The sequence below is a fragment of the Phalaenopsis equestris genome, unplaced genomic scaffold, assembly GCF_001263595.1.
Source record: "Phalaenopsis equestris unplaced genomic scaffold, ASM126359v1 Scaffold000095, whole genome shotgun sequence".
Taxonomy (NCBI): domain Eukaryota; kingdom Viridiplantae; phylum Streptophyta; class Magnoliopsida; order Asparagales; family Orchidaceae; genus Phalaenopsis; species Phalaenopsis equestris.
Window position 1 is genome coordinate 77,612 of NW_018164537.1, and position 14,314 is coordinate 91,925.

At 33.6% G+C, this 14,314-nt stretch overlaps 1 protein-coding gene across 2 annotated transcripts in view; it reads right to left on the reverse strand.

Annotated features, from left to right (window-relative positions):
- LOC110020379 (protein PHOSPHATE STARVATION RESPONSE 2-like) overlaps positions 1-13,172 on the reverse strand; it is a 20,474-nt gene extending 7,302 nt beyond the window's left edge. Inside the window, exons 1-6 of one of the 2 annotated variants that reach the window (XM_020718465.1) lie at positions 13,028-13,172; positions 9,447-10,175; positions 8,167-8,377; positions 7,759-7,835; positions 7,648-7,687; positions 7,396-7,453 (exon numbers count right to left, since the gene is read on the reverse strand). In XM_020718465.1, coding sequence (XP_020574124.1) covers positions 7,396-7,453; positions 7,648-7,687; positions 7,759-7,835; positions 8,167-8,377; positions 9,447-9,968 — 908 coding nt within the window. In that variant the 5' untranslated portion in view covers positions 9,969-10,175; positions 13,028-13,172. Of the gene's footprint in view, positions 1-7,395; positions 7,454-7,647; positions 7,688-7,758; positions 7,836-8,166; positions 8,378-9,446; positions 10,204-13,027 lie in introns of both variants that reach the window. The other variant, XM_020718463.1, reaches the window with a different exon arrangement.
- Between the last annotated feature and the right edge of the window lie 1,142 nt (positions 13,173-14,314).

Here is a 14,314-nt window from a genome sequence, read left to right on the forward strand (position 1 = left end):
TAGGGAAAATGATCAATCCCAAGTCACGGCTTACGACTGTGACATCAAAACTAAATGAAACAAGTAAAGAAAGATGTTGACTCCAAGATTTCGGTTAATATTCCACCGAATTCTCTTGTTGACCATGTTGATCAAGATTTGATGGACAAAAAAAATCTAGATCGAGAATGATCAATTTGAAACTAAGAAGGAAAGAGAGCTAGATAATACTTATTTAACTGAATCTGGAAAAATTATTATCAGATTGACAATAAGCAAGATTTCAGATAAGGCTGAAGAAGAGATTGGCCTGAAGTGAAGTTGTCTCCTTAAGCAGTCATTAGCTCTTTTTTACCAAATCCCACTAGTAGAGTAACTTGCAATGTCTTATTTATGCTATCAATTGGCAAAAGTCCAAAAGTACAGATTTTGATGTAACTTTCAGCAAGATACCCTTTCAAAAGATTCACATTATAGTGGGAGAAGTGAATTTAGATATTTCAAAGGAAGTAAACACTGGAGATTCAGCTTTTGAGGCTTCTGAGAAACAAAAAAATAATAGTTCTCTTGGCAACCAAAATTTTACTGAAGTTGCTACTAACGACAACAAGAAGATGAACACAGCTCTTAGGCGCATAGCTTTGCTCAATTACTCCAGGAGACATGAATGAGATTTGTTTTATCTCTAGAGTGGTTGAGGATTTAATATTTGAAGTTTATTCTTTGAAGTTCTCTATCAGCACAAACCAAGCTCGTGCTGATTTAAAGTGCCCTTGTTGGATCTACTTGTTATGATCAGAACTTCCATTGATGTTGAGAGAAATCAATGGGCACTTTTGGAGAATACAATTGAAGTATTTGTGAGTCCTTCCTCTCTATTTTCAGATAAAGTTGCCAATGAGCTTTGCCAAAATCCATCTAAGACCCAAGCAATCTCTACTTTCGAATTCATGTTGTCGTCAAAATCTGGCCAATACCTTACTAGTGGCTAGCTTATTCTTCAGCAATTGATTCAATGTGGGTACATTCCGCATGAAATTATACTCTCTTTTCATTTTTTTCATTACTACCCTGGGGTAGATGTTGGAGGAGAGGGATCGACTTCGAGTTGCCCCTAGAGTTTTTTAAAATCTGGAAAGAATAAGATGTAGTTTTCATTCAATCATTTTTTTCTCTATTAATGTAACCGGAACTAATTTTAATTTATAAATTACATTTTTTATCTTCTGTTGGAGGTCAAAAGAGTTTTAAAAATGTATTATTATGCAATGCAATTTGCATAATTTTTTACTTAAATTCGTCAATTGCTTGTAGTTGTCCATGTAGTCTGCATGATCGAAGTTGACCATGATAAATTTGATATGGCTAAAAATGTCATATAAATTTTCCTACATTGAAGAGAATATTTTGTAAATCTCGCAGACAATCGCAAGATGTAACAGATAGTTGATTTGACTCTCTTCTTGAGAACACAAACTTTTCTTTTAAGTTGTTCAAAGCAATGGTGATATAGATGGGGATATTAATAGTAGAATTCAATTTGGTTGATTGAAATGGAGGAATGCTTTGGGCCTTTTGTGTGATAGACAAGTACCACTTAGACTGAAAGGAAAATTTTATAAGATGGTGGTAAGATCTGCAATGCTCTATGGCGTCGAATGTTGGCCTTTAAAAGAGAAGCACGATACTAAGCTAAGTGTTGCCGAGATGAGAATGCTTAGGTGGATGAGTGGCTTTACACTTAGAGACAAAATGCAAATGAATATCTCTATGATAGGGTTGGTGTAGCTCCAGTGACGGACAAAATTAGAGAGAGTCGTCTTAGATGGTTTGGTCACATTAAAGGTCGACCATCTGATAATTCGATTAGGAGAGTAGATGTTTTAGATTCGACTTATGTTAAGAAAGGCAGAGATAGACCTAGGAAGACGTGGGCTTATCGTATAAAAAATGATCTTAATTTATTAGAACTAAATGAAAATATGACACTACATTGGAACCAATTGAGAAAAAGGATTCATGTAACAGACCCCACGTAGTGGGATTAAGGTTTTATTGTTGTTGAAGCAACATTCACTTATTGGATGATGAAGAAAATCTGAATAATAATCAAGATAATCAGAAGATGATCAAGAAGACATAAAAGGAGCTCAAGAGTATATTTTTAAGCTAGAGAGTCATTAAAGTAATTTAGTTTGTAATTACAAAATAATGGCTCAAACTTAGAAATTATGTTGAATTATTATATCTCTCATAAATTCAATAAAATTTTATTTTCAACACATTTTAAAAATATTAAAATGTTGAGATTGTTTTTATATATTCTCTTAATTTGTTTTATATGAATTTGTGGGTAGTCTAATTTATTAATCATCTAATTAAGGATAAAGAATTTAAGTTACAAGTCAATAAATTTTATTAATTAAGTATTTCTTATATTGATAGTTTATTAAATTTTATAGAATAGTTGACTTTATATACTCAATGTTAAAAGTTATATTAGGAAATAATTTATTCTTGTTAAAAATTATGAAGATTAGATTTATTTCCTAATATAACTTTATTTCCTTTTTTATTTTAGTCTTTCATATTTTATGATTTTTTCTTTATCTCCAAATAATTATTATAAATTGATTAATTGGACATATTAGATGTTATATCTTTCATTTCATGTTTATTTATTTTTCATTTCTTTCCTATTTTATGATTAATGTAAGGGTTATTTATAACCCATTTTTATATCAATAATAATATTTTGCATTATTATGAATTTTAACATGGTATCAGAGTCAAAATTCCCTACCCTAATTGCTCGTCCTCCTTCCAGAGCCGTGGACTCTCTTCCCGCCATCCTCCTTACGAGAAGGGAGAGATGCTCTTCTCTTGCATCAGCTACCACGACCGAAATTGCTGCTTGAAACGACAACTTCTAGTTCTTCTCTCCCTGCATGTCTTAAGCCTGTCCGCAGACCCTCCGTAGCATTGCCTACTCCTTTGCTGAAGTTAGGATTTCCAGGGGAACTCTCAAGCAGGAGTTTCTCTTTCTTTTTTTCTTTCTTTCCTATTTTACGATTCATGTAAGGGTTATTTATAACTCATTTTTATATCAATAATAATATTTTGCATTATTTTGAATTTCAACATGGTATCAAAGTCAAATTCCCTACCCTAGTTGTCCGTCCTCCTTCCAGAACCGCGGAGTCCCTTCCTGCCATCCTCCTTGAGGAAAGGGAGGGATGCTCTTCTCTTGCCTCAGCTACCACGACGGAGACTGCTGCTTGAAACGGCGGCTTCTAGTTCTTCTCTCCCTGCATGCCTTAAGTTTGTCCGCAAGCCCTCCGCAGCATTGCCTACTCCTTTGCTGGAGTGAGGATTTCCAAGGGAACTCTCAAGCCGAAATTTCTCTTTCTAGCGGAAATCTCAACCCTTAGGCGGGATTTTCTCTCTTTCGTAGAAATCCATGGTGTCATGTGACTGCTCTCAATCCAGAGAACGGGATTTATTGATTTCTCTTTCTGGCAGAAATCATGATTTTCTCTCTTTGGTGGAAATCCTGACCCCCTCGGTGGCCTGCAGTCCAAAGAATGGGATTTATTCATTTCTTTTTTTGGTGGAAATCCCGATTTTCTCTTTCTTGCAGAAATCTCGAACCGCCTGCAGGATTTATTTTTTCTAGTGGAAATCCATATTTTCTTCTTATAGTAAAACTGCACAGAAGATAGGAGTTATTTTCCCCCATTGGCTTCCTTGCAGATTTCAGCCACCGATCCTTCCTATAGAATTTTCCCGCCATCAAAACTCCCTCCTACAGTCTTTCCCGCCGCCAGAACTACCTTTGCAGATTTCCCCTGTAGATTTCAGACAGCTAGACCCCTTCACTGCATACTTAAAGGCCGTCGGATCTACTCCTACCAGCTAGACCTCCTCCCAAAATGGTTGGATCTCTCCTTGCAGGTCCCTAACAGCCAAAAATAATCTCAGTCGACCGGAAAACTTCCATGTAAACCTTCACGACACCTTCTTGTAGGCCGCAAAATCTTGTCGGCCACAAATTTCGACAGCCACCTTTGTGGTGTCCTCCGCCATTTCACATGCATGGATTGTGGAAATGATGGGAGCTTGTCACAAAGGACTTCATCTTTGGTTTACTTTCAAAACAATTTAAGAAAAGTTTTTACTGAGGCGAGATTGGAAGTATTCTTGAATGGAATCCTAAAACTCGGCCTACATGCCTTTCTACGTCAGTTTCTTCCCTACTGTCGAAAAACTATATGCAGATCCTTCTTTGTTTTTGTTTTTTTTTTTCCTTTGACACTTAAACTCTCCCTACAGCCAAAAATATCATGTTACAAGGTCCCTACAACAGGCCATCCTCTGTAACTTTTCCGGCATCAGACTCTCCTCCGGAGCTATTCCTACAGCAAGCCCTCCTTCGGAGCTTTTTCCCTGTATCAAGCTCTCATCGAAAGCTTTTCTGCAGCTGGCCCTACTCTGGAGTTTTTTTTACAACAAACCCTCCTCTGGAAATTTCTCCTGCATCAGGCACTCCTCCTGAATCTTTCTTGTAGCATACCCTTCAGAGCTTTTCCTACATCATGCCCTTCTCCAGAGTTTTTTCCTTGCAGCAGGCCCTCCTCCGGAGCTTTTCTTTGAAGTTGGCCCTCAAGAGTTTTTTTTTTTTCCTTGTAAACCATACCCTACAACTTTCCCTGAAAGTTGTATGCTTCCCTGCAAACTTTTCTGCAGCAATACCTATAGAATTCTTTCGCCTACCGACGGACACTGCAAAAAGTACAGTCCAAGACAATCGCAATACAAAATGAAGATTTGAAGTTCTACCACAAAGGGTCTTCTCGCCCATTGATATTTTCAAATCCAAGTTGAACATTATTTTCAACCATGTTTAAACTTGAGGGGGGTGTTAGAAATTATATTAGGAAATAATTTCTTCATGTTAGAAATTACGAGGATTAGATTTTATTTCCTAATATAACCATATTTCATTTCCTATTTTAGAGTTATTTACCTAGATTGGATTTATTTCCTTCCTTATTTGAGTCTTTTTTATTTAAGATGTTTCATTTATCTCTAAATAATTATTATGAATTGATTAATAGGAGATATTAGGTGTTATATCTTTTTTATTATTATTATTTTCTTTTTCTTGTTTTTCTTATTCTAGGATTCATGTATGGGTTATTTATAACACATTTTCATATCAATAATAATATTCAGCATTTTTCTGAATTTCAACACCCCATAACAATGAATATAGGAGAAATATGCTCGTTGTTTATTCTTAGGAAAATAGGCTCAAAAGTTCACTTCGAACCAAAATGCTCATGCTTTTAACAACAAAGTAATTATGTAAGTCGGTCACAACGAATATGGATTCTAAAAATAGTTCAAAAAAATTCAAATATGTTCAGAACTATATTCTAAAAATATTCAAAACATCTTCAATATCCGCTCAAATCTTATTTAAACTCTTATTTAAAGAACGGGTTTAACAACCTTTTAACTATAAGTTCAAATAGAGTTCAAATAGCTCAAGCTACAACACCATTTAAAATTATGCAATTACGGGCATAGGTGCTCCTCTGTGCAATCATAAATAAACCGCGTTGAGGCGTACCTTAGAGACATTGAGGCACACCTTATTATGTGCTTCGCCTCAAATTAAACAAGGCTCTGCCTCGTATTTGAAATTAGGTATTTACTTAAACCCACAAGCCTACGTTATAATATATGTTTTGTTCGAACTCGCTGGCCTCCAGTCTCGTATTTTGAGAGCTTTGTATGTAATCATCTTAAAAATATTTCAGGTTACATATAAAACTGAATAATGAATAATAAGTCACTCAAGTAGACAATCATGCTCAACTTGCTCAATTTTGTGCGGTTTATAATTTTTTATCATGTTAATGTCTTCTTCTCATATATTTACAAATTAACAAGCTAGCATATATATATTTTTACCCATTTATGTTGAAGAAGCAATTTTCAAATTGTGAAGCTTATGCCTCAAACCACCTTAAGACTTATGTCTCACCTCAATACACAATTGAAAATTTTTAAACTTTGAGCTACACTACATTTAATTACAACAAATATGATGTTGCAAATTCAATTGGCGTCTGCACAAGCTTATTTTGAAGATAACCCTAAATGATTTCATAATTAAGTGATTGCTCATAAATTTTTTGAAAATGATCGTGAACACAACAAAGAAGCTTAAGAATATATTTTTAGATTTTTAGTCCTTGAGAATCCTTAAATCATTAGATTTATAATTACAAAATGATAGTCACAAAAAAAATCTATTAATTTAACTAAAATAAAAAATTATTTAATTTTTTTTTATATCTATCATAAATTTAAGAAAATAACTTTTAAAATCATTTAAAAATATTAGCAAGTTGAATTTATTTTAAATTGCTACAATATTCATTCAATTAAATTTATTTGGATTTATGAGTTAATTTATCAATCATCTAATAAAAGATAATAAGTTTAACTTATATATAAACAAACTTTATTAATTATGTGTTTCATAAACTATACATAATTTTATATATTTCCTATATATCACTAATTTTATTTAGCCTTTGGCTTGATTATGCTCGGTGAAATTACTGTGGATGATTTGATCTCAGCCCACTGAGACAAGCCAACTTGACTTGAACTAGGCCTGTCAACTTAACTTGACATCAGCCTAGGCGCTAGCTGGGTTACAACTAGGACTCTGTAAAGTTGCAAAGAATTGTTTCAGTTCATTCAGTTGATTGGAAAAAAAAAACATAATCAGTTATTAAGTTGAAAGAACGTCAGAAAACATGCATTTATTTATTCATCAGGTTTAGAATAAGAAAACCTGTATAGTAATGCTAATGATGATTACCAAATCTGAATACATTTTTGTTTTCTTGACTGAGGGCTTTTTCATGATCCCACACTTAAATTCTGAAGCAAAAACTTCTAGAAAATTTCATCAAATAAATGAAGTTAATGAACCAATTGTGATATTTGATTTTGAGACAAAATATACACTAGATCTCTCAGTATATTTTTATCACCAATTAACCAAGATCACAATGAAAACAAACGGAGTAAACAATAAGGAAATTACACTTGTAGTAGCTGACAAGTTTAAATCCCTAGACAAATGGATCAGCTAGTAATACCTTGGTTCCTAACTTGATGCACTAAGAGGGTAACATCTCAAATAATGATTGGAATCACCAATAGATTATGAAACCATGACAATTCATTTAAACCATGAACAACACTTAATAATGAAAATTAGCTGTAAAGTAATAAGGTTGTGTTGATTATTAATTCAGAAGAAATTGTGCATCTAAAACAAGCTATCCGAATAATCAATAAACGGAATCAAAACAAGAGCAAATTGCTTACGTTTTCAGATCCAGTGAGGCCAATTTATCAAGTGAAGATGCCTTCTTTTCTGAGGTTCCTACATAACAAATTGGCACATTGAAACAAGAGAGCTCAGTTTTTATAGATTTGCCTAAAACATAATGAATTATCTTACAAAATTATGGGATGGTTATTCCTCGTTGAGCAAGCTATGCAAAAATCAATAGAGAAGTAAAAGTAAACAATGTTGAGATTGCAAAGAAAAATAAAAGGAAACTAAATATAACTAACCATCTGCCCATTCTGGCTGATACCGAGCTGTTCTATACTTCTGCAAAATTAAACAGCTTCAATGATGAAGCCTACGAGAGCCAATGTTTTTTTTAGGCAATATTTACAAACCTGGAGGTGGCTTTTCACATGATATATGGTCAAGCCTTCCACTTTCATCAACTTAAGCACACCTTTAGGAGTGGCCTCTGATCGTAAAGAACAATAAAAAGTCAAAAGAAAATAAAAAAATGAGAAATTTACATACTTAGCACAAAATTCTTATGTATTTACATATCTCATACCTAAACTTCAATATTTACATAAATAGCACTTAGATGCTTTAAACCTATGAATGAAAAAATATATTTCACTTTTAAAAAGTATTGATAGTGCTATTTTTCATGTGATTTTAAAGATTTGTGTGTTATGTGTGTAAAAGGAACTTTAGGTTTGGCTAAGTAAATACATAAAATTTTTTGCTAAGTATGTAAATGCCCCTAAAACAAGCATATAGCTAGAACCCAAAGTCGAAGTTACTTTCACTTCCACCAAGCTGATTGACAGCATCTACAAAGCTTTCATGGAGTTCAGGGGTCCACCGCATGCGTGGTCTAGGAAGAGCACTGGTTGAAGACAATGGACTAGTGACGATGCACAACTCCCCGGACTGCAACGGCAACTGTGGACAGACATGAGTTTGGTCCGCTGACATGGTCAAAGATGCTTCTTGGTTTGATTGGCACACAGCCTTTGTATGGGGAGATAAAATGTTAACAATCAAATAACGCCCAAAAAAAACAGAAAAAAAACAAGATAAACAATTAGTGAAAAAAAAAAGCAAACTTGATTTTTATTTCCAATATGCGATTCCACCAAAAGTGTAAATAAACCATAAACATATGATCTATCAACCAAGCATTAGGAAAATATGTCATTATTGATCTATGAAGCATTGACACTCAAGAAATTCTTCCATATTCGTGTGTCAAAACTAACACACATTTAACAAGCTAAAATCCAATCTGATGTGTATTAGTTTCAAAATTATGAACACATAAGAGACACACACTTACAAGACCAAGAAAAAACAACCAACAAAAGTGGGGCATAGCGCAAGCTCTTGGTTGTGGTGATGATTGTGCTACCGATTATATTGGATTCAATTAGTGACATTTCAAGGTGATTTGCGAAGGTAATATGATATTGATATTGAAATTATGGCTGATGAAAATGCTATTAGCGAATGAACAATAAAGTATACATGATAAAATATATTGAAATGTGATTATAATTAAACTAACATTAGTTATTCTTTTGTTGGTCCATAAGCTTGTTTATGTGGGCATTTGATATTCTATTTCACTGTGTGATGCTTTTTAACAGAAAATTAACATTAGGTGTTTTTTATTATATTTGTATATTAATATTTTATTAAAAACCCATCTTGTTGATGATGTATCATATCCTACTCATTTTGTATCCCCGTGTTCATATTATGTTCATTCCTGTCAATGTTCATGCTTCAAAGATCAAAAGCCAATATCTATTAATTTTTTAACCAATCCTATAATAGAAATAATAGAATACGCAGTCATTCTTCGACATGAATTTCATTTAGTAAGATGCATATATTTAGTATAAGGTTGCAACGGCAAACACTAATAACCCAAACAAATAAGCATTAACTTATGCCTCAATTGCACGTAGTGGAACTTATTGTGGAAAAAGGGTTGTAAAACAGTTAACTGATGTCACTCAAATAAAATGCAGCGGTACAACATTAGATGAATTTTCATAGTCAAACAAGAACTGGATACCTTCTGTTCAGCTTCAGTTACAACTGGGTCATTAAGAAGATCCTTCCAATCATCGCTATTCAATTCCCACCAATCATTTTGTTTAGTTAGGTCATCAGAAGCCGCAATAGTACTACTATGGATTTGATCATTTATGACTAAGTCCTCGATTTGATCGTTGATCGTGCCTTCCTGGATTTGATTATTGATCCCCCCACTCAAGTTATCAGAATATGTAAGAGCATTATGGACAAACTCAGTATGCAGAGATATTCCACTAGTCTCCATAGGATAATTGCTTGTTGAAGCTTGAAATGATTTTGAATGTGAAGACTGGAGTAAAGATGAGGGAATTCCAAAGCTTTGGGATTGAGAAATAAATGGGGCACCATTAGGATGTCTACCTTGAGGGGAAATGGAAGAGTAATGAAGATTTGTCGATAAACCAGATGCTGACGAGAATAAAGGTCCCACAAACTCACTATTAGAAGCATAAGGGGTATGCTTTGGGACAGAAGTACTACCCATTAACTCTCTGTTCATTTGAAATTGCGATGGGTAATTTTCCACGAATGAAGTGATTATAACACCTAGAGATAAAAATATATAACCAGAAACACCAGATCCGCAAAATTCTTCAAATCAGACTTTGCTCACTCACATAACTGAGCTTGCTTCATTTTAGCATACAATGTTTTGATTTCATGCATCTACTGTATTTGTGTGTTGCCCACTCTCTATTCCCATAAACTGCAGCCACAAATATACTGTCATAAGCCTGAAGAAAAAAGTTTCTGTAAGCAATTGATAAAACCAAGTAACCAACAGATACAACAACATGCCAAAAAAAGAAATAGAAATAACAAAAAAAGTTCCAACTTTTTTAAGAGAATCGACATGTAAGTAGTATATTTTTATATTGACAATACATATTTCTAACATGATGGAAAAAGTTTGAAACTCAATCAGCGACAGCACTTTCTACTATCATTAAGAAGCTAATAAAATATATTGCCCCAACATGCAATAATTCAAAGAAAAAGAATTCAAATGTCTTTATTACCTTATCGCCAACACTATTTTGATAGCAACATAGTTAAACCACAATCATTCATTGACAAGGACATCATCACCAATGCAACAGAAATGCAATGCACAAATGAAATAAGATAGCTTCTGCATAGAATCCCATTGAAAATTAAAGCAACCCTTAAATAGCAATAGCCAGAATAGTTCAGCAGATCATTATTAGCTATTAGCGATAGATCATAATGACAAGTAGCACATAATATATCAGTAATATAATTTACTGTAGAATAAATGTCAGCAAATATAGACAAAAAGTATGGGGATAAATTGCATGTAGATTTCATTTTCATCTGTAGGGTTAATAGAGGTACCGTTGTTCTAGACCCAAAAGAGGTTCTCTAGCTTAAAGATAACCATGTACCTTCCAATTTAATCTAGTAAATGGCACTATTAAATAAAGATTTTACCCTTTCTAAGCCAACTAACTAAGGCTTATGAGGGGAGAAAGGTTATTGTTGTTTTATAAAGTGCTTAACAGATATCCTCAGGACTAAGGGTTATGTTGTAGCAGGAAGGAAGGGTAAAAACCTTCCATTGTAGCTTCTATGGTTCAATCTAATATTTCACAACTTCTCATTCAAGAAAAAAATTTATCCTTTCAAAGATAACTAATCCGCTACAAAGTTATAAAAGCATGGTATAAGCAAACCAAACTATGAAAAAGTTGGTATCGCTCATTGCCAACAGAATTCTAAATCAGTTTAACATTTTACAACTCATACAAAAAATGAGACGGCAAAAGATAAATATTTTTAGAAGTAGAGATAAAACCCAAGTGCGATAAAAAAAAAACGTGGCATCCCATGTTAACCAACCTTCTTCAATCAGTATTTGGGTTCTCTCCAATTGCCATGGTAATTGCGCAACGTACACCCATCCTGGCCGAGACTAATTCCACCCAATAATATGAAACCAGTGCAATATTCATGAATTAAATCAAGTCCATCCAATCCACACAGCATGGCTACAATAAATAACTACTAACTAAAAATTAACATCACAGTTAGAGAAAAATTGAATCCTAGTAGACCAAGGATAGTCTCGAGTCGAACAACATATTCCTGGTCAAAAAGGTAATACGAGCACTTGATTCAGCGAAATTACCTAGCTTAGATCAATTCCACACAATTATATGAACCCAAAACAACTTTCATAAAGCTAATCAAGTCCATCCAATCCACATTGAATGGCTGTGATAAATAACTGTAGTTTATGAAATTAACCCAGTAATTCAAGAGAAACCAAATACCAGTAAACCAAGGATTGTCTAGAGTTGAACAGGACTGTTATTGGTTGAAAGGTTGTAAGAGCACTTGATTTACTAATATGACCTTTGATTCCTAAATTGAACAAAAAATGAAGGTTTCGAGTTTGAATCCATGCAAAAAAGAATATTCTTGGTTGAAAGATTATTGAACAGCCTTTGTCAATTGAGGTAAAGCACATGAATGACAAGCTTGAGTGTAGGGTTGTTAACGAGCTGAGCTAGGGCCGGCTCGAAATTGGATCGAATGGATTGAGCATAGATTGAAATCGGCCCGTGACTCGTTCTGTTCAAATCGAGCTCAATCCGGCTCGAAATGGAAACAATTTGGCTCAAATTTGAGTAATTTGGATTTGTTCCAGCTCTAAATCGGCTCTATCAAGCTTGAAATCGACATAAGATGGCTCAAATTGAATTATTTGGGTTTGTACCAGCTCCAAATCAGCCCCTAGCTTGTTATATTCGATTTTATTAAGCATCATATATAGCTTCTATAAATAAAAACAATAAATACTTCGAGTCAATCTCGAGATAGTTAGAGTTGATTAGTGTATGGCTTGAAATCAGCTCGAAAAAAATTCAATCCAAAGTTCTTGCAGTACTTTGGCTCATTTATTTCGATCCGAGCTAAAATTACAATCAATTTTCGAGCATCTTCGGGCTAAATTCACAGCCCTTGTTGAGGGTTGGACTGCCATAGCTGGTTTTGGTTCAACTAAAAGAATGTATTAGTAGACCAAGAAAAATTGTTAGTCGAACAATTATTAAGTAAATCATAGCCACGGCTTGACTTCCACATCTATAAGAGATGCCATAAGTTTGGTCCCTGCGAGCCTGAGAAGTATGACTCAAGAAAAATTCTCTGCCAAAAGAAATAAAACAAATACTTAAGCAGTACAGTGCAGAAATCAGAAACCTAACCTAGGAGAACATGACACCGAAACTTGACACGGATTCTTGGACAAAAAAATGAGCGTAACAAATAAACAAAACCCTAAAGCCCCTTCCTGTAGATCAGGACACCAAAAATCAGCCCTAATAATAACTGCATAAAAATCCAAACACTATCTCCCATAATTACATCGGTTGAACTCAAAATCAGCCGTCATATCAGAACCAAACAACAAAATACAATCTTTAATCAAGACGGCGAATAAATCGAGGAAAAAGACGACAATTTAGTATTAAAAACCATAAAATTATCCGATTTGCATGAACTCAAATGGTGATGGGCTTCGCGAAGTATTACCAGATACGCAAATCCAGACAGGCGAAGGCTTCTCTCACTCTCTCACTTTCCCTCTTCCTCTGACGGGGGTCAGGGAAGAGAACATCAAAAAGAGATTCCGACCCGTGCCGATCACCCAACTCCATATCCCAATGTGCAAGAAATGGTTTTGCCAATAGTTCAAAAAAAAAAGTAGAATCATAATTCAATTTTTTATTGAAGATTAATTAAAAAAATAAAAAATATATAAAAAATGGCTCAATCATGCCTCAGGGGTTGTAAATCTAATCTACTGATCTGTCGGTTTTAGGATTTAGGGGATTTATGGCTGAAATTCACGAAATCCGAATTTATCAAATTCACGCCTTCATCTTGTCCAAAAGTATTGTCTGGTAAGATATAGCTTAAATCTCACTCTAAATTCATTGCCAAACAACCCCTTAAAGATAATTGATCATTTTTAGTTGTGATTCTTAAGATGATATGAATATTGATCAAAGATTGATAAATTATAATTTGATCATTTTTCTTTTATATTTGATTATTGCTCAAATATTATTTGATTATGACTAATTTTGAAGTCAAGGGAGAAGATATCATGAGCGTCCAAGTGGTGATGCTTGGACATGTTTCCAACTATTATACTATTGGAAGAGCTACATTGCTATTCAGAAATGAAATGTCATCAAATCATCGTAAGCCCAAGAACCACCAAGCTCAAGCTACATTTAGACCTATGGACATATTCATTTTCCTTGATAAATATATGAATTTGGTTTGATGCTTCTTATTTTGTTATGACCTTTGTTTAACTTCACACACTATGTATTTTACGTTCATATAATTATAATAGATGGGCTAACTTCTATTATATTTTTATTTATGACTCACATTTATTTTAATAACTTATGAGATTTATTTTGATAATTTAAGTTATTAATTTTCTTAACTCATAACTTATGTCATAAATTATGACAACTTATGATATTTATTTTGATAACTTAAGTTATTTATTTTTTTAACTCATAACTTATGTCATAACTTATGATAACTTATGATATTTATTTTTTTAACACATATAACCCCTAAAATAAATAAATGTTATTAATTTATGTCATTGATTTTATTAATAAAAATCAATTAATTTATTAAATTATTATAAATCCTATTAGTTAGTAACCCCCTTGATGGATAGTGGTTAAATAGAGCATGAATTTGAGAATGGGTCATCTCTCTACCTAACACACCTCGTACATTTCTATCCATCAGAAAGTACAGAAAGTTTCAAGGGATTAGAGAGAGAAACTC